Source organism: Pseudorasbora parva, chromosome 16, assembly GCF_024679245.1.
Source record: "Pseudorasbora parva isolate DD20220531a chromosome 16, ASM2467924v1, whole genome shotgun sequence".
NCBI lineage: Eukaryota > Metazoa > Chordata > Actinopteri > Cypriniformes > Gobionidae > Pseudorasbora > Pseudorasbora parva.
The window spans coordinates 18,766,169-18,791,077 of record NC_090187.1 but is presented as its reverse complement, the minus strand read 5'-3'; the positions used below and the strand labels follow the sequence as shown (position 1 = coordinate 18,791,077).

General features: G+C 37.7%; 1 protein-coding gene and 1 long non-coding RNA gene across 9 annotated transcripts; one reads left to right on the top strand and one right to left on the bottom strand.

Annotated features, from left to right (window-relative positions):
• Nucleotides 1–10,402: 10,402 nt before the first annotated feature.
• Nucleotides 10,403–21,057, top strand: LOC137043618 (uncharacterized). Of its 3 annotated transcripts, XR_010898544.1 has the most exons (8): nt 10,403–10,471; nt 11,177–11,508; nt 11,917–12,097; nt 16,440–16,545; nt 16,665–16,886; nt 20,331–20,458; nt 20,588–20,823; nt 20,918–21,057. It is a non-coding gene; the product is annotated as an uncharacterized lncRNA (long non-coding RNA). The 3 variants fall into 3 exon arrangements; XR_010898542.1 differs by lacking the exons at nt 10,403–10,471; nt 11,177–11,508; nt 11,917–12,097 and adding an exon at nt 14,005–14,103 and having other exon boundaries at nt 14,267–16,545; XR_010898543.1 differs by lacking the exons at nt 10,403–10,471; nt 11,177–11,508; nt 11,917–12,097 and adding an exon at nt 16,170–16,305.
• LOC137043614 (uncharacterized) lies at nt 12,685–23,630 on the bottom strand. 6 transcript variants are annotated; one of them, XM_067419912.1, is made up of 10 exons: nt 20,197–20,247; nt 20,031–20,109; nt 19,763–19,874; nt 19,549–19,668; nt 19,403–19,459; nt 18,698–18,820; nt 16,635–16,855; nt 16,354–16,513; nt 16,179–16,273; nt 12,685–12,804 (listed from the first exon to the last, which is right to left on the bottom strand). In XM_067419912.1, the coding sequence occupies exons 1-10, from the start codon at nt 20,235–20,237 to the stop codon at nt 12,724–12,726; spliced, it is 1,089 nt and encodes a 362-aa protein (XP_067276013.1). In that variant the 5' UTR covers nt 20,238–20,247; the 3' UTR covers nt 12,685–12,723. The 6 variants fall into 6 exon arrangements, 3 of the variants coding, with proteins under 3 accessions (XP_067276013.1, XP_067276014.1, XP_067276015.1); XM_067419913.1 differs by lacking the exons at nt 12,685–12,804; nt 20,197–20,247 and adding an exon at nt 22,788–23,630 and having other exon boundaries at nt 16,059–16,273; XM_067419914.1 differs by lacking the exon at nt 12,685–12,804 and having other exon boundaries at nt 16,059–16,273; nt 20,190–20,268.
• Between the last annotated feature and the right edge of the window lie 1,279 nt (nt 23,631–24,909).

Here is a 24,909-nt window from a genome sequence, read left to right as displayed (position 1 = left end):
AGGAAGTGCCCGGGGTCCTTGCTCGGGAGGAGTTGCACAGGGAAGAGTTGAAGTCTTTACACTCGTCGGTCTTGGACAGGGAAGAGTTGAAGTCTTTACACTCGTCGGTCTTGCACAGGGAAGAATTTAAGTCTTAACACTCGTCGGTCTTGCACAGCGAAGAGTTGAAGTCTTTACACTCGTCGGTCTTCACACAAGGAGGGCTTCACACTGCCGCTTCCGCTGCCGCAGATTATCACGCTATTTATACTCACCTGAGTACCGTTATTGAAAGCAGTTAGGAACGCCCCCAACAAACGCTCACTCAACGTGGCAATGACCAAACAAATGCTAACTCCCACACACACTGCAAGAATACACCAAAACTAATAATACACACCACTGCACTACACAGACACACTTATCCAACAACAAATGAACAAACAATCAAATGAGAAAAGTTACAAACACTTACAGTTGTCTATCAGTCAATCAATGCTTCACCTCTAGCCAACTGCTACAAACACACGAGGTTTTTAATACCTCGCTGGCCAAGCCCCCAACAAACGCTCACTCAACGTGGCAATGACCAAACAAATGCTAACTCCCACACACACCGCAAGAATACACCAAAACTAATAATACATACCACTGCACTACACAGACACACTTATCCAACAACAAATGAACAAACAATCAAATGAGAAAAGTTACAAACACTTACAGTTGTCTATCAGTCAATCAATGCTTCACCTCTAGCCAACTACTACAAACACACGAGGCTTTTAATACCTCGCTGGCCACGCCCCCAACAAACGCTCACTCAACGTGGCAATGACCAAACAAATGCTAACTCCCACACACACCGCAAGAATACACCAAAACTAATAATACACACCACTGCACTACACAGACACACTTATCCAACTACAAATGAACAAACAATCAAATGAGAAAAGTTACAAACACTTACAGTTGTCTACTAGACATGTAAAAAATTATTGTCTTGTTTTGGGGGAAAAAACCTCAAAATTAAGCAAAATAATCTGCCAATGGGGTAAGAAAAATAATCTTGTTTTCTGTTTGAATTAAGATTATTTTTCTTACCCCATTGGCAGATTATTTGTCTTATTTTAAGCAAAAACTGTCTTAGTTTTGAGTTATTTGTTCCCAAAACAAGACAATCATTTTTTACAAGGTGTAGTAAATGTTTCTTAATGCAAGAATTTTTAGATATTTAGACTTGAAACAAGACAAAAATACTAAGTAAGAATGCTTTTTTTTTTTTTTTTTTTTTGCAGTGCAGACTTTACTAACATGGAAGTTCCCCATCCCAACAATTACTTTTGCTTGTCTAGTAAATATTTGTTTTAAGAATTTTTAGATATTTTGACAAGAAACAAGACAAAACTACTAAGAAAGAAAAGCATTTTTTGCAGTGTCGTTTGACATCATATTTTACTCTCCATGTCCGATTAAGAAAGACGTTTTGCAAAGGTGACAAAAAGCTCTCTCGGTATCCACCTCAACAGCTTTCAGTCACAAATATTAATTTTTCGAGTCTTTCTTGTACCCACTCCTTCTCTTTTTAATTGATGATTGCCGTGCCTCATTTTTCGAATAGGAAAGTGCGTATCTAAAAAGTTCCAATTGTGTCTGGTATGCACGTCCATGTGCTGTCATGACAACAACGAAAAAGTTGACAACAGCAGTTCAACTGAGGGGTGGGTGTGGCAACAGTAGCGTGCTGAACTGTCAAGTAATGTTGGTTTGGCTGCCTGAGGCAAGAGGATATAGAGCGACCAACTTTTTTTTGAGCAAGCATTAATTATGCGTGGCACGGTCTCAATTTGTGGGACGCATGAATTTGGCTTCAAAAGCTGTGCGCGCACTCGCTACGCGGGATCGCTGGTCACCCTAGCTTCACCTCTAGCCAACTGCTACAAACACACGAGGCTTTTAATACCTCGCTGACCACGCCCCCAATAAACGCTCACTCAACGTGGCAATGACCAACCAAATGCTAACTCCCGCACACACCGCAAGAATACACCAAAACTAATAATACACACCACACCACTGCACTACACAGACACACTTATCCAACAACAAATGAACAAACAATCAAATGAGAAAAGTTACAAACACTTACAGAGTAGTTGTCTATCAGTCAATCAATGCTTCCCCTCTAGCCAACAGCTACAAACACACCAGGCTTTTAATATCTCGCTGGCCACACCCCAACAAACGCTCACTCAACGTGGCAATGACCAAACAAATGCTAACTCCCACACACACCGCAAGAATACACCAAAACTAATAATACACACCATTGCACTACACAGACACACTTATATATATAATAAACAAACAATCAAATGAGAAAAGTTACAAACACTTACAGAGAAGTTGTCTATCAGTCAATCAATGCTTCACCTTCACCTTAAAAGGTACAATTTTGTACTCTTTTTTTTTGGACAGTGAAGGCTTGCACACACGGTTTTCTGTCAGTAAGAACACACGCCTTCTTTGTTGACTGGATAACAAAAGGGCCAAAGTGCTTTAACCTAGCCGCTATAGCAAGAGCTTCAATTTCACATGGAACCCAATTGATCTGGTTTTTGCAAAGTTTAGCACTGAAGTAGCCAGCCACCAGTAATTTTCCCTCACGTTTTACGTACAATGTTGCACCAAGGCCTGGGTCCCTGAAAACACAGTCAGTAACGATCCAAAGTTGGTCATCGGGTCACGGTATTGTCACTCCACAGTTGCTGGATAATGTCCTCTGAGCCCTGTGAAAACACTGGAGAAACTCATCTGACCAAATCGGATTCGCAGTCTTCGACTCACACACAGAAACCATGCCATCAAGGGGAGCAAGAACTGACGCACATCCCTTAAGTACATGTGCTTTAAAAGCACCAATAAAAGATCTCAGCCCTTTAACACAAGTAGGAGGGGTGTATGAGGCTAATGTGGCAATGCGATGTAAACTAGCTCTGATGGTACCTTGGCTCCATACCCATGCTATGTTGTTCTGTGCAAGAGCAACAACTGTTTTCAGAGAGGATAAGCATGCCTGAAGAGCCACCCTCCTCCAGACTGCAAGCAGTTCTTCAAAACTGTTAGCACCACAGTAAAGGTCGTCAGCAACTTTGACTACCTGTCCCTGTTGAAGAAGGTCGGTGTTGCACGCTGAGAATATGTCAAATGTGTTACAATGTTTTTTTGGTTTTTTTTGTTTTCTGAACCAAATGTGAATTTTAGTTGTAAGGGGACTATATCAAAGCTGCATTTTAGTTTTGTGTTTTGCAATTAGATTGACTTTGCTGTCGAGGTCAGAGGGGAGCAGAAGAGTGACGTCACCAGTGCGCGTGTCCGGAGAAGAAAAAAAACAAGCGAACGTGCATGTAGTCAAGTGTGTGTAGAGAGAAATTCTTGCGTGAAAAATACCAACTCCAACTGTAAACCGAGACAAATAAAGTTGTGAAAAGAAGACGGAGTCCTGTCATTTCAGGGGTGCAACATCACCAAGTACCCGGCACGTCAACTCCTCCAGGGCAGTTTCTGATCCAGGCAGTTCAGGCTCTGGGACATATGTCATATGAATATGACACACATGATCATTTCTCGCAATACCCTACAGTGTATTGGTCATATTGGAAATTCTCATTTTACCTGATATTCCTGTATACAAGGCAGATGCAAGCTACTGTGTAAAGGCCTCATTTGGCTCAACGGCGAGTAAAGATGATGAGCCATCTCTCTGGTGAGTCGACTGGGTACGGCTGGTAATCTTAAGCCCCAGTCTATTATCACATGCTGTCCATATCATATTTCCTGTAGCACCACTATCAATGGTCAGCTTAACTTGAGCATACCCATGAAAAGCATCAAGACACGGCGACTGCATGATACGAACACGCTGCACTGCCATAGGGCAACACACAGAGTCATCATGGCCATCCTCAGATTCACTCTCTGTGTGATCTAACGAGTTCACCACTTGCCGTGCTTTAGCCATTAATGCTCTGTCGTGGGGAGGCAGATAGGAGCACTTACTGAGAAAGTGATTACACAATGGACATGACTTCCTAAATCGACCCATAGATGACAGTCTCTGCCTTGGAAAGCTTGACACGACAGTGCACATGGCTCTGGCATCGTCTGGCGACTGAAGTTTGTCCAATAATAAGCTAAGAGCTTGTGATATGTCTGGTTTTATAGACGTCAGCGTATGTGATCTTAATTCAGTGCCATACCTCTGCTTTACGAGTTTTGGGAGCTCCCTGTGTATAAGTCGAAGCCATGTGAGAACAATAAAATGTTCTATTGTGCGAGAGAGTTCTTCATCCTCCACAATGGCTACACCTCCATTAGTAATGCCTTTACAGAGTAAATTGTCTTCGACAAAGGCAATTAATCCCTGATATAAATCTTCCGGACCCTCATTAGGCTCTAATTTAATAGAAGTAAAATCAATGAAATGGGTGCGCGTGGATTGAAATCCAAAGTGTAGACTGATTGTATACTGATTCAGCAGCCATATCACCCTGTAGCCCAAGACTAGGTTTCCCAGTAGGTTTCCCACTGAAGCTAAGCAGGGCTGAGCCTGGTCAGTACCTGGATGGGAGACCAACTGGGAAAACCAGGTAGCTGCTGGTAGAGGTGTTAGCGAGGCCACCAGGGGTTGCTCACCCTGTGGTCTGTGTGGGTCCTAACACCCCAGTATAGTGATGGGGACACTATACTGTCAAAGAGCATTGTCTTTCGGATGAGACGTTAAACCGAGGTCCTGACTGTCTGTGGTCATTAAAAATCTCAGGGTGTCCTTTGATAAAGAATAGGGGTGTAACCCTGGCATCCTGGCCAAATTTGCCCATTGGCCCCTGTCCATCATAGCCTCCTAATAATCCCCATATAATGATTGGTCACTCTGTCTTCGCTCTACCAATCAGCTGGTGTGTGGTGGGCGTTCTGGCACAATATAGCTGCCGTCGCATCATCCAGGTGGATGCTGCACTCTGGTGGTGGTTGAGGAGACTCCCTATTTTATATGTAAAGTGCTTTGAGTGCCTAAAAAAGCACTATATAAATGTAATGAATTATTATTATTATTATTATTATTATTATTATTATTATTATTATTGTCTGCTAAAACTGGTCAATGCAAGTGGAATTCTTAACAGTAGTGCTGCGGGATATAACTGGACAACAATTTGCAATCTCTCCCAGTATATTCTCAAGCATGCTAACCTGTTGTTGGTGCATGCGTCGTTGAGCTGCATGAATCTCCGCATCATTATCATCTGTGAAACACCTATATGGTGACATCCGCGTCTTCTTTTCCCATTGCACACCATTCTTTAAAAATGGGGCAAATCCCGAGTCCAGTAACAGCGTGTAGACAAAAAACTCACCATTAACAGGGCTTAATCCAAGAGGATTATTACATTTACATTTTACATTTACATTTACATTTACATGTATGCATTTGGCAGACGCTTTTATCCAAAGCGACTTACATTGCATTCAAGGTACACATTTTACATTATTGTCAATTCTTAACGGATTAAACCGTTAATAAACGGTTGTCTTTCAAACTCCCTCTGCACGGCCAGAGCCGTTTTTTCTATGGCTCTGTGCACGGCATGCACGCAATTGGATAGCGCTACAACCAACCAGAGTTAGTTGAAAAATTAAACTTTCGCCGTATCCGGTCTGTAAAACTCTGAACACATCTTACCTTCTTAAGAATGACTTCAGTGCCGTTCTTTGTTCTTTTCTCAGAGAAAAGCTTAACTCCAAGTCTTCCCGAGTCGCGGTCAAAGCTGATTCGAAAAACCGTTTGGCAGTTTCTGTGTTTACTAGAAGCATACAAGTGCAACTCGGCCGTCATTATGTTAAGCCCCGCCCACCAACTCTATACACAGTGTGATTGGCCCGACCAGAGTTTAGCGTTTACAGCTCAGAAGTAAATTGAGAGTTGCTAGATGACACTCGCGGGCAGATTAGATTTGCTGCCGCTAGGGTGCGTCTAGATTTCTGGGTTGCAAAAGAGTTCACAGTCTCAACTTTAGTAAGACGCCACTGCTTCGGTGCTCTGTGTGTGTTTGCCATGCTTACAACTCGTGTCTTATCATCAAAGTAACTCCGCTCCTAGTTTACAAACATTCGTAGCATAAACTGTTCAAGAATAGCTCAGCGAACGGTATTGAAGGAATGATTTGTCACCGCTGCCACCACACCAGTGTTTAGATAAACACAATGGATTACCGACACAAGGAGCTGGTTAACACATGACTTTAATGGTCACCACCGTCAGCCATCACAGAAAGCCATCACAAAGCCATCATAGACCCAAACCCCACCCCAAGCTGAAGTGCCACAACACTGGGAATGAGACGTCACATCCCATAGAACAACACAGGGGATCAGACGTCACATACCACTGGCAAAATTTTACACTGACGATTTTACTGTGTACTAACTGACAATTAGAAAATGTTATGCTTTTACATCTTCGCAAAATAATCAGAATAAAATCTCATTAAGTTAACTTGTTAGACTATAAAATTAAGCATTTCCTTTAATAGTCACCACTCTAGGACACTGTAGAAATGTACTAATGCTTTAAAGTAATAAAAACATGTAAGGCTTGTTCATGCACGATTTGAGCTGGCATTTGCAACTCTAAGTCAGAGGGAATATGAGGACATAAAATCTTAACACAAAGCTTCTATTATTTTGTGACCTATGGTTTTACTGCTTCTTAAACTGGCATAAACTATTTCATAATTTGCAACTATAAGAATATGGGATATATATGTTTTATTCAGACAGATATTATTCAGGCACATCATTGCTTCATAAAATGGCCTTAAAAATATTATGATAGTCTTTGCATTGAATATCAAAATGGCATTTATTTTATAGAAATATAACATAAGCACACTTTTTAATGAACTATTTTACAAATTGAAGTTTATATGTCAAAATAGGATGAATTGAGACAAAAAAAGACTTGTGGAACAAGTTCATAAGTTCATAAAATGAGGATACACCAGAGGATATTTTGATAAGCTGTTCTCTTGAACTTGGAAGATAACTGACCTCATACAACATCAAATTGATTGCAAGTTTCGAAAAGGGATGCAGGGGATTAACATTATTTGTCCATTAAAATTCTCAAACAAAATAATCTCTGTGCTGACAGTATAAATAAGTGTAACAACAACAACAACACTAATAATAATAAAAAGTTTTATTTATATAGCGCCTTCACATTGCCTGAAGACTCTTTTAAAGTAGATACAATAAAAAAAGTAACATTTTGAGTCATTTGGCTTACTTGGGGCATCAAGTTGAATTTCCCTCATTGTATTCAGTCTGTCTTCTTGCCATTATTTACAACTTAGCAGGTTTATATCAGCAAGTATTTCTTTAGATATTGGTTGTTCTATATGAGATCATGAACGGCCTGAAGGTGTGGTTGAGGTTAAAGCAAGAGGTGACATCTCACATGGGTATTCCTCATGACCCAGCTTTTAGCCCCAGGTGAACTGGCAAACAAGGCCAGCATTTCAGCTATCCCTCCACCCACAATTATCCATTAACACCATTAAATGATCATGTGGTGCCTTGAAAGGGAAAAATCTCAAAAACACAGCAATCTCAAAGCACATCTTGCTTGTTTGTTTGGACGTGTGTTTTTGGGCTGTTTGTATCACAGGCCATATGAGATATGATGTTGGAGGGCATTATTCAAAAAATGTGTAATAAAGTGAAATACATTCATAGATAAATAGATGACTGATAAAATGACAAAAGACAATTATAAGTCAGTGTTGCAGGTCAGTGACTCATTTATCAACCTCAATCCTTAATCATCTCTTCAGGTAATTTTGACCACTTTTCAGACATGAGACTCCAACAAAAGAGTATTGTAACGTCACGTTGGCAAATTGGGATAGACAGTAGACTTACTGAGGTGATCAAGTAGAGACAGCTGCGATGAAGGCCACTGCCCTAATTTCACTACCAGAGCCACATAATACAAGTTATTAAAACTTTTTAAAATTTATTTCAGAGATATTACTAAATTGCAAACTTTAAAGATTTGCGATAAAGATAAATGATAAAGATTCAAACGGTCATGAATCAGCGGATTGATTCGAGACGGATCTCATGAAAATGCGTATAAATACTACGAGTTTGCAATCTCGTGGAATGTATACGCCAAAATGAGTTTTGGCGTGCTTATGGTACGCGGTTTTTCGCGTGCATATGATATGCACTTTATGGCGTATTATACATACGAACCCCCCACCCCACCACCCTAAACCTACCCAAGAGCGTGTCATATGCACGCCATAAAGTGCGTCTCATATGCACGCGAAAAACCGCATACCATACACACGCCAAAACTCATTTTGGCGTATACATTCCACGAGATTACAAACTCGTACTATTTATACGCATGACCATGAGATCGTGTTGATTGATTCCAAATCATGAATCAATCCGCTGATTCATGACCGTTTGAATCTTCAATCTTTGAGGTTTGAAAACAAACGTGGAAGAGAAGACAATGCTGAATAAAGTCATAGTTTTTGTTATTTTTGGACCAAAATGTATTTTCGATGCTTCAAGAGATTCTAACTAACTAGCTGATGTCGCATATGGACTACTTTGATGATGTTTTTATTCCCTTTCTGGACATGGAAAGTAAAGTGTGCATACACTTGGATACGCTCTTGGACTAAATGATGTTTCTTAAAAAACTAAGTTCGGGAGAAGCACGTTCAAATGATCTACCTAATCATGATGTCATTCCAACCAGCTGTCAACAATCTGTAATCAACATGTCTACCAATCAGCTCAAGTGAAGGATCACATAAATACCCAGTCAACTCACCAATGTTCCTTGACAAAGTTTGCAGCATCCCTCCACCACCCCTTCTACCTCACACGCACCTGGTTAACTTTCCTAACCAGAAATACGGGGGGAGTACTCTGGGTTCGGGCCAAATACCGAGCTCGGAGCCCTCTCCTCGGACAGCACGCCAAATACGCATACCATTTATTCTATCTGAATTATTTGTAAGTGTGAACTCGTGAAATATAAAATATCTTAAACTGTGTTCCGAAGATGAATGGAGGTCTTATGGGTGTGGAACAACACTAGGGTGAGTCATTAATTATATAAATTTCATTTTTGGGTGAACTAACCCCCTAAGTATTGTAGCGTGGCCACAAAAAGAGATGCATAATTATTGTGTATCAACTTATAAGTCTGATCAGTTGTTCATTTTGTTGTAATTGCTTTCTCCTGTGGTCTGTATTAATCCAGTAATTTAAATCCCTCAAACACGTATACTATAACGATTAACAAATACTGTAACAAATGGTTTGCTCATGGTTAGTTCATGTTAGTTACTACATTAACTAATGGGTAACTAATAACTGCATAATTAAAGTGAATTTACAGCATAACTTTAGGTAATTATAGTGTAATTATAAAGTAAGTATGTGTAGGTATAATGGAACAATATGTAATATTCGGGGAATAAAGGGGTACTATCAGGAAAAATAACAAATTATTTATACTTTTTAATTAAGGGGTAATTATACTGTAAGTATTTTTTAATTAAGGGGTAATTATCCATGTAGTTACAGGGTAAGTATGGATGTGCGGGCTGTAAATTAAAGTGGCTCTTGTTACCCTCTTGTTTCATGTAGTTATAGGGTAAGTACCACAAAAACACATACACAATCTGATATCACTCATAAATATTTATTTGAAAAACAACTTAATTAAAAACAGATTTATAACACGTTTTTTTTTTATATATATATAAACTTCATTTCAAATGATAACGTCCTGATAGAAAGAGGCACATTTTGTCCCTTTCTCCTCTTTTCTTTTCTTTTCTTTTCTTGTTCCTCTTCTTCATTTTCGTTTCCATTGATGGATGTTAGGATGAATCCCATGTCTTTTGATATTTTTTATTATTATTTATTAAAAGAAAAAATAGTACACCAAGAAATGCAGTCATAATTTAGTAATCGTTTCATATCCGATCAGCTGTTACCAGCGTGTGCATCCCAGCTAACACAGTAAACGTTGTGAAGACGTAACCGGACCGGACCATATTCGTCGTAGCGACGTACCAAATAACGTTCCAGTGACGTAACTTTGTGATTCCCATAATCGTCGTGGCGACGTTATAGTGGGACGTTGCTGGAACGTGACGAGCACGTCCCAACGACCAAACTGGCACGTTGTGAGAACATAACCTTAAAGGACCATATTCGTCGTAGCGACGTACCAAATAACGTTCCAGTGACGTAACTTTGTGATTCCCATAATCGTTGTGACGACGTTATACTGGTAAGTTGCTATAACGTGATGATCACGTCTCAACGACCAAACTGGCATGTTGTGAGGACGTAACCTCAATGGACCATATTAGTCGCAGCGACATACCAGGTAACGTTCCAGCGACGTAACTTTGTGATTCCTGTATTCGTCGTGGCGACGTTATTATATGTCGCTGGAACGTGACGAGCACGTCCCAACGACCAAACTGGCACGTTGTGAGAACGTAACCTTAAAGGACCATATTATTTATAGAGAATTGTATTGTTTTTAGTTTATACCTTTAGGGATCAATGTATGTAATGGAAACCAATACAAACACCTATACATTGTAATAGAAAATTGCCAAGAAACACACTGCATTCAATTAATCAGCATTTATTTAGTGTTACTTTGTACTTAGCCAACATATTTTTAACAGGACAGAAAATACTTGATTCATACAAACATTACAATTAATGTATAATGTAACCAGTGATCATTATTTTTATTAAATGTATTGCATTACATTCACTAGGCTACTAGTTGCTAAACCTAAACAATAGTATATTACAATTAATATATATATATATATATATATATATATATATAGAGAGAGAGAGAGAGAGAGAGAGAGAGAGAGAGAGAGAGAGAGAGAGAGAGAGAGAGAGCTTCTCAAAAGCTGTAACAAAAAGAAAAGAAAAAATAACAATATAGATTTCTGCATTACTTGGCCCACCCAAAAATACATCAACTTTTTTTTTTGTTCAAGAAAATGAAGAATTTTGAGATCTCTCATTACTGACTGTGTCTCATACTGTGCAAACACTCTTCCAGACAGTGTTGAGGAGGCAGAGGGAGATGACCGAGAGCTGTGAGAGATGAGGAAGAGTCTCTTTCTTACCCCACCAGCGGAGGGCAGGGTCTTCTGAGGCAAAGATAGGTGGTCTGTGTCTCTATATATTCACTTTTGGATCTTTACAAACTTGAAGCTGAAACATAAAATGTACCATACTGTTGTAGTTAGGTTTATATTGCTTTTTGTTAGAAAGGTAGGAGAAAATGTCTAACTTACATGTTCCTCCTCTCCTCTTCATCCTCTTCCTTAACCCGAGCTGCACTGACACCTTATCATCCTTCTCGGCCAGCTGAAACGAAGGAGCGTCTTGGTAATGGTGCTAATCTTTTTATTGCTTTTGAAAGAAGTCTAAGAAATAATTATGCTCACCAAAGCTGCATTTATTTGATCAAAAATATAGTAAACTGTACTATATTTAGTTAACTAATATTGCAAAATATTATAAAACAGTCTACTTTTCCATTTTGTAATATATTGTAAACTGTCATTTATTCCTGTGATCAAAGCTTAATTTTCAGCAACATTACTCCAGTCATCAGTGTCACATGCTCCTTCAGAAATCATTCTAGTATGATGATTTGTTGCTTAATAAACATTTCTTCTTATTATCAAAGTTGAAAACAGCTTTTATGATTTTGTGTAAACCAGCTGACAGTGTTGAAGAGTCATAAACAGATTTGAATCGTGAAAGCTTTGAGTCTCTTTCTTACCCCACTAGGACAGGGTCTTCTGAAGCCTCTGTAGATGGACACTTCACTCTTAATCATCTCCTGGAGGCAGTGCAGTGTTCCGCTGTGGAATGAGACTCCTCAACTTTGTCTTCTTCGCCAAAGAGTTCTTCAAATGCAGATTTGAACTGGAACTGGAAGATGAAATATACAATCTGCCATATTATTGTAGTAAGGTTTATTGCTTTTATGTTAAACACATAACACTTACTTCAAGCTGTGTATCACCCAATCATTCCTGAAGTCATCACCAGTGACCTTTTCAATTTTCACATATGTATGGCTTGAAGACTGGTTTGAATATTGATTTCCAGTTTTAATTTTACTTCACTATATTTAATTCAAATTTAAATTGTTTCTAAAATCCCAAGATCAATATTTTGATAAGTTTTCAGCTGATGTGTGATGGTTACCATCCGATAATCACAATAAGCTTTGCGCTTTGTTACTTATGATACGAAACAAACTCTCAGTTTTCGAAATATGTTCATTTGATCATGAAACCTACTAAATATCGTTCTGTACTTGATTACCTACCACATGTGCCTTAAGAAACATGAAGTACCAATCAAAAAACATTTCCAGCATTTATTAATCCAAATTTAGTTAATGACATTTTTCCCACACTAAGCTACTAAATAATTACCAAATAATTAAAATATTATAAAAAACAAAGGTACCAAAAAAGTTATTGAGAACTGAAAATGTTGCATATCTATAGTTTTTTTTTTTTTTTTTTTTTTTTTTTTTTTTTTTTTTTTTTTTACGTATATTTAATTTAACATATGCCAAAAGCTTTATTCCTCATCAAAAAGTAGAAGTGTCTCATCTTCGGCATCCTCATCATTTTGCTGTACAACCTTTCTCTGGTCCTGCTGCTGAAAATGAAAAGTATAGTTTAATGTTAGTTATGCAATGAACTGCATGTTTAGAAAACAAAAACAAAAAAACTAGTTCAAAACCAGAGCTTGAGTGCAGAGAACTGACTGTTTCCTTTGTCAGATTCAGATGGTCAATATAATTTATACTATTTTTATATATTGAGGGTTGCTAGGCAACGTGGGGGAGAGGAAGCTGGCGTTGTCTGTTCGCCGCTTCTCCACCCACAAATCATGTTACTATACTATTAGATTTAGATTTTATTTTATTTTATTATGTTTGTGACTTGTCTAACAGTCAGAGCTACAATTGGGACTTATGCTGTTTGCTGGCAGCCACTGAGAGGACGTTGTTCACCGTTCGCCGTTTTCCACCGCTTCTCTAATGTTTATGTTTGAATTGCTGCGTTTGGTTCTGGTTTGGAGGACATTTGATGTTGCTCGCTGCGACTGCTCACTGGTGGTTTCCCTTGGGCTTGAGCTGCGTGGTGGCTGAAGTTTGCACCGGGCTAGCGTCATCCGGGCCATAGTCATCAGCATCCGGCATGATGTTGGGATGTTCCGCTTCTCGGCTGCGCCGCTGTTCCGTCTTGCATTGCGGCCGTGGAGCGGCTTGGACTTCTGCGCCGACCCCGGTGTGTCCACAGAAGTGCCCGGAGAGCTTTGTCTGCCTCCTGCATGGTGCTGCGGCGATCCCCACCGTCTGAATCGTCAAGAAGATCCATCATCTGGTCTTCAGCTGTCATGCCTCGACGACATCATCAGGACACTGCCGCTGGGAGAAATTTAAAACATGGAGTGGACCATAGTGTGCTGCGGAGCTAACAGAGACTTCCACCATCAGCTCTGTTTCTGTTCACCATCAGCTCTGTTTCTGTTCACCATCAGCTCTGTTTCGTTCACTATCAGCTCTGTTTCTGTTCTGTTTTTTTTGTGTTGGTTGATTGTTTGTAGTATTCTATATGTTCACATGTTATTCTTTTTTTTTTTTTTTTCCTTTGTTGCACTTTAAGATTCTTCGGAATGAAAAGTGCATTATAAATAAAATCTATTATTATTATTATTATTTATTATATAAATGGTTTCATTATTATTCTTTGTGTTGTCACTAATAACTGTCGTGCTCCACTCACCAGTCCAGTAGGTGGCGGAAATGCACCTTTAAATGGGTTTACCAACCGTCATTTTAACAAAAAAAGAAAAGGGAAAAAAAAAAAAATAGAAGTAACGAATGCACTACGCGAATGCAGCTAGCGGTTTCAGATGGCTACCCACTGCAGAGCCGTTTATGCAAACTATGTGAGTTATGCAAACTATGTGACCCCTGTATATATATATATCTCACATAATATATTTGTTGATATTAATGTCGGATGTGTAGGATTTGCTATGTATGATGCGCTGTGCTAATCATGTTAGCTGGCTTGCATGTGTTATAGATCAATGTTTGAATTTATTACAGTTCATCACTGAGAAGCTTTGCTCACTTTGGTGACCGGGAAGGTATGTTTCGGTTCTCTTAATTTTATCGTATGATATGTCGTGGCCTTGAGATAATTTTGCCGAGGTAAAGACATTCTTTTGTCGTGCCACGCGATGTAACGTTAACGTTAGAGTCGTGGCCTCGAGATCCTACGTTGAGGCAACGATATATTTTCCTTTAAAGTGTAAACTAACTCTCATGACCATATCAACCTGGAACTACCAGAAATATATTATTATTTATGATTGTTTTTATTGTATTTTATTTCAAATGAATTATTATACTAACTTTTACTGTAACGTTACTGCGTGGGGTAACTTATTGTGCACTGTGTGGGGACATTCTAAAACGCTTAACGTGGCTTAATGCACTAAGACCGCGTTAAAAACACACCAAACTCAGGAAATATCATATTAATTAAGTATAATATGCACAAAAAAAACAGGTGAGCCCAGAATATGGACGCAACGCGTTTTATTACACGTTAAGCGTTTTTCTCCCATAGAAAACCATTATAAGAAAACACTTAATGTGGCTTAATGCACTAAGACAGTGACTACGTTTACATGGACAGCAGTAATCTAATTATTGACCTTATTCTAAATAAGACAATATTCTGATTAAGGTGTTTACATGAGTTGCTTTTAGAGTACTCCATTCATGTTCCCGTTTTACATGCGATAGAACATAGATCGATTATGGCACGTCATTACGTCCCCAATGCCACGCTACGTTCTCCAGCATCCAATCATAGCGTGACTTTGGCAGGTCTGTTAATTTTATGGGCTCAGGAGACCCGCTGTAACTTCACCTGCGGGTGTCGCTGTTGGACAGTGTTACTTTACATTAAGAAGTATTAAAAACATGCGTTTTTATAATGTTTTGTATACATTTACGCTAATTCATTTTTTAAATATTATGTATTGTCTCTTTCTGTTTTTTTTAAGAGACACTTCCCCTCTTTCCTCCTTATTGACAGCCTACATTTATAATAATAGCTTTGATTAATGATGAAATCGTGACTGTTTGGATTGTTTTTCCTGCTGTTGAGCCACAGGCATTCACTGAATGACCCATCTGGTTTCTGATTACAGATACAAATTTACAGTATTTTACTTTTACAATAAGCATAATAATTACAACATTTAAAAAAAAAAATACAGAGAGAGGACGCAGTGTTCAGAATGAACAGTCAAGCAAAACACACAACACCCATAGCAATGTCCCCACAATGTTACCTATAGACAACAATTCGAATACAATTTATCAGTCAATGCTAAGAGATTATGTATCAATCCCACACACACACAAAAGAAAGTATCAATCCCAAAAACATTCTCTGATCGTGTCTTTATTCGCACTTCATTCTGCCTATGGATACATTTGTAAATAAAAACGTTGCTTCTTACGTTTTTATTTACAATTGTAAATAAAAACGTAATTTATCATCACATAGTGGTGTAGCCTCCAGAAATACAGCCATAAAGTCAAAACTTAATTGTCTTATTCTTTTCACGAATTATGAGATCATATATATACATAACGTTAATTAGGTAAAGAGATGCATGGAATGAATAGGGAAATAAAACATTATATACTTATTGATGATATTAAACTTTTTGCGTGCTATAGTCAACATCATGCACAATAGTCAATTATCATAATGTTAATGTAATTTCTTAATTCAAAATAAAATCTGAATGTATTAATAATATCCATTCTGAAAATCACAGGTTGCTATATGGTCATACAAGCTTGTTTACAGAAAAAATTATTCCCTCAACAGAACACTAGGACACAACTTCACATTGCATGGCCATTGGCCACAATATAAGGATTTTATGGTGGTCACGACACAATCACATGTTCCCATGAACATAAATAAACTTACATTCTGACACCTTGCTGGAGCATGTTTAAGTGTGTCTGCCACAATGTCCTCCACTTTTGCTTGATGGATTCCACGATTGGACGTCATCACTGCCTCTGTAAAATGGAATGCAGCAATGGTTTAAAAGGTACTGGTAGTACTGGTTGTTTTGGAGTCATTGACATATTGGACTTACTTTTTATGACCTTCAAAATGGTCATGTTTTCCAGGGGTTTCTTCCCTTTTTTCCCCTTCAAACTGAATTCCTTCCAAACACTATAGGAGGCCACTGCCCGCATCACCCGTCGTGTGTTCTCCCCAGGGTTTGGACCTCCAACAAGACTTAAATGATGTGTCTGCAAGATAGGATAGATTTTGTGGTACAATGGTACAATTAATATTTTTTGTTATTTAACTTAATTCTAACACTTTAACACTTTATTTGGGTGTTTCACGTGTAGTTCACCAGCAACATACCACTGCCTTCCTGAATGTCTCTTCTTTTAGTTTTCCTTCAAGGGAGAGGAATTCCTCCATAGTGCCACACACATCAAGGCTCATCTCCTCCACTCGCTGACCAGTCCCATCCCCCAGGGCACGAGCATAGAGGTCATGCAGAGCTGCTATTGAGCTCCTCATTGCCTTCATCTCACTCTCCATGCTGATTATTTTCTGAGTGAGCAGGCTCAGGAGGTGATCTGGGATCAATATTGATTCATTAAAATGAAGGTATGCAAAAAGTAAGAATTTCAAAATAAGTTTTGCATGCGTAAATCTCTGTAATATTTTTATATTCACCATACCGCTCAGCATTTTCTTAAAAGATTAGTTCACTTCAAAATGAAAATTTCCTGATCATGTATTCACCCTCATCTTATCCAATATGTTCATGCCTTTCTTTCTTCAGTGGAAAAGAAATTTTTTGTGGGAAACATTCCAGGTTTTTTTTTTCCATATTATAGACTTCCTTGGCAGCCAAAATGTTGAAGGTCCAAATCAATGCAGTTTCAAAGAAAGGGCTTCAGAGGCTATGCGTGATCCCAGACAAGGAAATAGGGACATATCTTGCCAAACCATCTGCCATTTTCACACAAAAAAAAGCGTTGATATACATTTTTTTTTTAACCTAAATTGTTGCTCCTGCTCTGCTCTATGGTTTGCCACAGATTGTGTAATCACGTCGAAAACTTCATGCTAGACGTAGGTGGAAGTACTGCCCCCCTTTTGCAAAAGTGCACATGCAAAGACTAATGTCCTTTAGCAAAAAAAAAATTCAGAAAACATACGGATTCGCTGTACACACGAAGACGGAAGATGATCGTTTTCAGATTTACCCACTTTGGGACCGGGTTTCGAAAAATATCGGATTCATGCTTCTAAAACGCCGGATCCGTGTGGACGAAACGCTGATACTGTACAAAATTTATCCGTATACAGCTAAACCCGTCTCCGTGTGGACGTGGCCTCAGTGTTCAATCAGCTTTGACATATTTTAAATCTGCATATGTGATATTTTACATTTATAAAGGGCATTTTCCCCTAATCTTATTAAATATAAGCTGTGCTTCAGGTTTCATATTATATTCTTAAATTTGATCTATGCATTAAATTAAAATAACGATTCATTCAAATGACTGATTCCTTTAAGAATGAGGCAGTCGTTTATGAACAGGTTATTGAATCTTTGATTCAACCCCTGAATCATTCAGAACACGTGAGACGCGTTATGGTTCTGCTGTTTGGAACTTTGTTGCTTGAAATCTTTGTTTGGAACTATTTTCGCAGCTGAAATAGAACAAAAAGACTCAATATTGCATCTAAAATGTAACACAACAAAAAATTGTGATTCACATTTTAGCAAGAATCATGCAGCCCTACTGTTTATTTTGTAAGAAGTTATGAATATAATGTTGGTATAATGACACAGACATAGCCTAGCTACACACACTCATCCTGACAGCGTTTGTCCCAGGCACTTTTTACTTCAACTGCGCCTGACAGAAGAATATATATTTTTTTAGATGATTATTAGACTTTATAACAAATAAATAGGTTTTATAAAATCTGTTGAGAGTTGCTATTGCATCCGTGAACTCGTTCCAGATGCTGGAGAGGACAATGTCGACATTTCTGATGCGGCAGACAAAATGCCCACAGGCGCATGTCACAAAATGATTCCGACTGAAAGTCAGCACATGTAAACTCCAGAACGGTTTAGATAACATCTCATGTAAACAGCCCACTGAATCAGAAAAATCCTGGAATGTTTTCTTCAAAAAACTTAATTAACTATTGAACTAATCCTTTACCTGCTAAATCAGTATTTTACTGAATCTAGGCATTAATTATTTTCAAGCTTCATAAAACAATTGATCAATGCACATAGATGTATAATTTTTTTTTTTAAACTTCTGGACCTTACAATTTCTTTCTGTATGTGGACAACATACGGAGACCGGTTGCATGTTAATGTCAAGTGTAAATGCTGCCTTAGTGCATGCAACCTCATGCATTGTAATAATAATAATAGAAAAAACTACCATGTTTCTGTATGTCTCTGGTAGGTGTTGGCCTAATGGACACATCAGGTATCTGAAGTTCTTCATTTCTTTTTTGTGTTGTAAAGGATTTAACAACTGGTGGAATTGGCAGCTGAGGTTCCACTGTTGTAATAGAAAATAAGTTAGGGGGGATAGGGGGAAAAAGCATGAAATGTACTAGGGCTGGGCGATATGGCCAAAAAATATATCTCTGTATTGTGTGGTTGAATGGTGATACACGGTATCCTGGTATTTTCTACGTTTTTCTATTTGGAATTTTTTTATTTTTTTTTATTATTTTATTTCACATCCTGTCCAATGATGTCCTAAAAACAATTGAATATTGAAGGCTATAAACAAATACAGTGAATGCTATTTTAAACACCCTTAATATAAAGAATGTCATGTTAAGAACAAACTGTATCATGCACTCTGCCTGCATCAGCTCTCTCTGTGTACTCCGCTATTTTTCAAATGCATTAGTTTCAATCTGCTGAATATAGATATATATGGTATTACCTCATTCCGTATCGTCTCTAAACAATATATTAATATATTGTACAAACTCGATATACTGCCCAGCCCTAAAATGTACTGTGATTAATGTATTGGTATCAACTAATAACATTTTGGTATTCTGAAAACCTCAAGACACACTAGACAATACACACATCATATTTTATAGGTGAACTAAGAAAGGCCTACCAGTGGTTGTATAGGTCATCCGACTCTTCTTTTGTGGGCGAGCTACTGAAGAAGTATCTTTTAAAAAGTAAATGAATGAAAAACATTTTATAATTACTTAAATCCTTTACTTGTAAACGTTTTCTTTCACATGCTCTGGTCCATACCTTCATCAGAGCTGCTGAGACACACTGGTATTTTTTTCCTTTTGTGGGTGTCATCAGAGCTCTCATCTGAAGACTGCACAGCTGCTTTTTTTGACCACTTTTTGGCCGTTTCATAGTCCGCTGAATTAAAAAATGGTCAGTACAATCTAGCATTACTTTTCAGTAGTTGCACTAACATTCAGTTTGAATGGTCCTTTAAAGTAAAAAGAAATACCTGTTTTTGCAAACACCCTAACCCTGTGCCGGGTCCAATTTTCTTTATTTGGCACTTCAAGTTTTTTTATTTTTTTAGTCGCAATTATTAGTGGCCAGTAACAATATTGTACCTGTATTAAAACAGTACAATTTAATTATGATATAAATATTGTAGTAGTAGAAAATTTAAACAAGAAGAGTATCTAAAAAACGAACTCAAGAAAAACTCAAGAAAAACTAGAAAGAAAAAATAGAAAGTTTAAAAGTGCAATTCAAGAATTCAATACCTCATTTTCCTTGAAAAGCCAAATTTCTGGTACCATCTCGCAAGTCGCCTCCTCTAAAAATTCGACAATCACATACATTCTGCAAGAAGTAAAAAAAATCATTATAAATCCAAAAGAAGCAGATTAAGTTTACATTCACCTCATATCATATATGCTTACCTATTACCTTTGATTAAAATTCATGGAGCACTGACAGAAAAATTTCATTTTTTTCTTGTGTGCTTATTTTTATTGCATGTTTTTTGAGTTCTGATCTTGAGAGCCGTCTAATTGAGCTGTTTTTTTTGTTTGCATTTGTAGGCACCAATCAAAAATGAAATGCACGGGCTGGTGAAGAGAGGGCAAGGATTACTGTAAACACGGCAAAGCACGCAATCTTCCTTGTCTGCCTCTTGAAGGACCTCGCAGCATTGACCTCCACTGAGGATGTAAGCACAGTCTTGGGTCCTTGTTGAGATTTTCTGTACTTTTGTAGCCGTTTTCTGTTTGCTCGTCTCTTCAAGTCTCTTAGCAACCTGAATTAGTGGGTTTCTACCAGATCGCACCATCCTCTTCAGTGTCTGCAGGTAATTTTCAAACATGAAGGCACTACAATTTTCCAGACCACCAAATTTGGCAGCATCACTTGCAATGTGCAGCATGGTGTGGGTGTTATACACAAGGAACTCCTGGCCATAGAGTGTCCGACCTTTTTCCACAAAATATTGCATAAGTTCATTGGCATATGTGGAATGTTCCTGCACAAGACTTGGACATACCAATATTGCCATGGCCACATTGAAAGAAAGGAAGTGTGAGTACATTTCATCTGGCAGTATTCCCTTCAGCACAACCTTCCCTGTGTAAAGAAGGAACTGACGAAATTCTGTTGCTTTCCACCTGTCCAGCTCCTCAAGACCCCTAGGCTTCCGTGCAAATATAGATGGGATGCATTTCTGAAGAGACCGCAGTCTTGCACTGATCTCTTTGATTTGGCTGGGCGAAATCCTCACAACTCTGTCTCCTCTGGTCCAGATGAGCAGGAGCCTTTTCATCACACCGAGACAAGCCTGGTGCATGTAATCAATGGGAAAGGACCTCACCATGTCTATGGGTAGGTGAGCCAGAGGTGTATTCCCATGGTGATGCTGAACTTGTGTTTGAGTTCTGAATGTTTCGTCTGTCCGGAGTATGAGGTCAGCAGTCTCTTGGTATGTAATTCTGTTGAACCACACACCTTTTTGCTCCCATCGATCAAAGCCAAAGTACCCAGAGAACTGTTTGATATTTTTCACTAATGGACGAGCTGGAGCATCACACACAAAGCACCTTAGATTAACTTCAATTTTTCGTCCCATGAAGTTAATCCCATCATACATCAAATGGCCCAGTTCCCTTACTGTGTCCTCCAAAAAGCTGAGATCTGTTGGTCGACTTGCACCACATGTCAGAGCCGTGGGGAAAATGGTGACAGGATCTAACATGACTGCGCAAAGGACTGGCCACATGCATGTTTTGGAGCTCTTGTACAGTGGTAATCCATCAATGTTAAATGATAAATCAACACATTGAAGTTTAACTACTTCATCAAGTGGGTAATTTTCTAATGTTTCTTGTAATTTCTGTTTTAGTGGCAAGTAAAGGTATTCCATTCCAGATAATTGTTGTGTGTCAATTTGCCGGGGAGTGTGCAAAAGAGTCCGGGCAGTTGAGGGTAATTCATTGTGTCCATGCCTTTGTAACAATTTGAGTAGGTTGTCAAGTGCATTGTGCTTTATCTGGTATCCGCTGGCCCATGTGGACAGTTCTTCTGCCAGTGAAGTCTCACTATTGTCATCTTCAAGGTCAGAGGCCATGGATTCATTCAAGCTGTTAATAACTTCCCATGTTGCTGCTCTTGACTGATCTTCCACATTTTCAGAGTGCAAATTTTGCTCGGGGTCAGGTGAATATTCTTCACAAATCATCTCCATATCAACTGATGCCACTACTCCATCAGCACTTGTTTGCGATAGCTCTTCAAGTGGAAGATCAAGTGATTGTACTTCAGCTGGTGGATTAATCTCCAGGTGAGATGGAGATCTGGACATTGCCTGCCTCGTGGTTCTCCAAGCATGCATATATCTCCTGTGTATCTCTCTCTTTTCAGAGCTCATTCTAGGACAGAGTTTTAACATTTATTCAATTGTTAAGATTTTATTTTTACACAATTTTATATGTAATCTGAACTTTCAAGTTAGTGAAAATATTAAGCGAATTTTCCTAAAAAAAAATATAGAGACAACTGATTACCAGATGTTATTAAAAAAAGAAAAAAGTATTTTGGCCAATTTGATATTTCAGCACACAAAAAAAACTACAAGGAACGCGTATATATATATATATATATATATATATATATATATATATATATATATATATATATATATATATATATATATTTTTTTTTTTTTTTTTTTTTTTTTTTTTTATGTAACTAAAAAAATTTTTTTTTTTTTAATAAATTTAACTAATTAAATATTTCTTGAATGTAAACTTTGAAAATATCTTACCTTGTAGAAAAAAGTGCAACTAGTTGACAAAAACTGCAGCAAATCAACATGTAAATGTCTTGTTATTTTTAGGCTTGGGCACTTTGATATTGATTTGTAAAATAGAACTTTGCTATGTATTTATCAATTTACATTCAATTACAAATATATAAAGCAAACTATTTCTCAAGTTTGATGTTTTGGTTAATAATTAGTAGAGAGAACACGTTTAAAGAAAATTACTTACCTTGAAACAAAAGACTGCAAGATAAAAGTCAGAAGAGGCAGCAGTGGAAGATGATCTATTCAATTCAAGAAATTAAAATGTATTACTCAAATTGGTAAAACAACAATACAGACCATAGTACATTTTGCATGATGTAGCTGCAAATTAAACACAATTAACTCAACTCTGAATGTGCCTGACAGTTACAACTGGAAATAATACCAATGCTCTGTTTGAGAGCAAAACAATTAAGAGGAGAACATGCATAAACCATGTCTATGTTCCTTATATGCAAGTAATTCTACTGTCATACATTTTGTGATTGGCTTGTTCAGGCAATAAATGACTGACTTTATCATGGATGGATAAAGTCCACATATAAAGAATATCTCAATGTATGAAATCATTATCATTCAATATTTCACTATTAACTGGACATCAACAATGCATACATACAATTTCAGTTCAATAGGAAAACAAAAGTAGGATTAAAATAATGGCAATATTTTATCTGAACGTTTGCACATTTTCACGCATTGTTGCACAGTGAACTATTGTCTACTGTGAAGCTTTGTGATTATGTATTAAAAGGTTTAGACCATAGACCGTTTAACAATGGTTGAGACAGGTAAGGATTTTTACTTTGTTCTAAAGTATTGTAATTGCTGGAAAATAAAAAAACATTTAGATAATTGTACATCATGATATGCATGTCATGACAATCCATGTGAAAAAAACAATTTATTTTTAAAAGAGAAAAATCATGTATATGAGTAGCGAAACTGACTGTTAATTAACAGTAATTAATAAAATGTACGCCGCTAATTTCAGGTTCTATATGGCTGGGGCAAAGGCTAATCTAAAAAATAGGTGTACTACTTATTTGTGACGATATTATACGTTTCCAACATTATGAGACACATCGTGTCGTTTAATGGAAAACAATTATTTGGCGAGACAGGATTTTAAACAACTCGGCACAGTTATGGTATGGTTATTCACTTTAAGGAGTGCTGCTTTAAATTATGTTTGTACTTTGACTTTGAGGAGTCATTCTATTGAAGCCCGTTTCCGCCACTAAAAAGAAATTGCGATTTTTTTTTTTTTTTTATATCAGAATTCTGACTTTTTTTTCCTCACAATTGTGAGTTATAAAGTCAGAATTCTGAGATATAAAGTCGCAATTGCGAGTTATGAAGTCATTGATCTGCCGCGTCCCGACACATGCGTTGTGTCGTTAACACATAAGTATTTTAACTGTAGTTGTAGCTGATAATGATGGAATGATTGTCTTATTATCTGAGCGGCATTAATATCTCTGAGCAAAGGCGCTCTTGAGGGGATTGTGAATGCAAGCTTTGGCACTGAAACAGAACGGATGTGAGGTGGCAACGTTCATATTCTGATGTGTTATTATGGTCCGTTATATTTCTATATTTCTCAAATTTATGCTCGTTCTGAATCAGATAGAGTAGCACAATAAATATTACATTATGAACAGTGTTGTGCAAGTTTCTTCCAAACTGTAATGCATTATATATTACTTACTGCTATTTATAATATTAGTGTCTCAGATTTATAATGTTACATTACACCTGTATTAGTTGAACAGGAGCAGCAGCAAAAACGACTAGAGCAGGACGTCTCTATGTGGTACAAGTTATACACTAACTATATAATATGCTTAGCGACTTGTGTTATTTGCATATTTATACTTGAATTATATCGTCGTATTTTTGTCTTTGAAGGTGTACATGTGAGAAGTGCAGTTGTGCACGTGTGTGTGTGTGTTTACGCGTGGTTTGTGTAGACAATTGTAACGTTATTAAGCGGACTGGTTTTGCACGGCAGGCTAAGTTAGTGTTTACATAGAAAGACACGGAATAGTAGCACATTTGAATGAAGAAGCGCGCTTATTTAGTTCAACATATTTCCAGGGTTGCCAACTTTTAAGTTTAGGTTGGAGTGAGATTTTTTGAGGGCCGGGGGGGGGGGGGGGGGGGGTGATGCTTTTGATCTTGATTCAGTATCAGTTTATATCTAGTATATATACTGTACATAATAATATGTTTGTTTTGGCACTTAAACATTTCTTGGGTCAAATTATATGTGCCATTCCTTAATATTCACTTGTGACTGCTTA

What these genes read in the sequence shown, in the direction of transcription:
- LOC137043614 (XM_067419912.1), bottom strand. Translation starts at nt 20,237, where the DNA reads ATGAAATTTTTCTGTCAGTGCTCCATGAATTTTAATCAAAG. An exon ending in GATGACCTATACAACCACTG is followed by an intron (nt 18,821 to 19,402) that starts GTAGGCCTTTCT and finishes CTATTACAACAG; the next exon opens with TGGAACCTCAGCTGCCAATT. An exon ending in CAGAGACATACAGAAACATG is followed by an intron (nt 16,856 to 18,697) that starts GTAGTTTTTTCT and finishes TATTGATCCCAG; the next exon opens with ATCACCTCCTGAGCCTGCTC.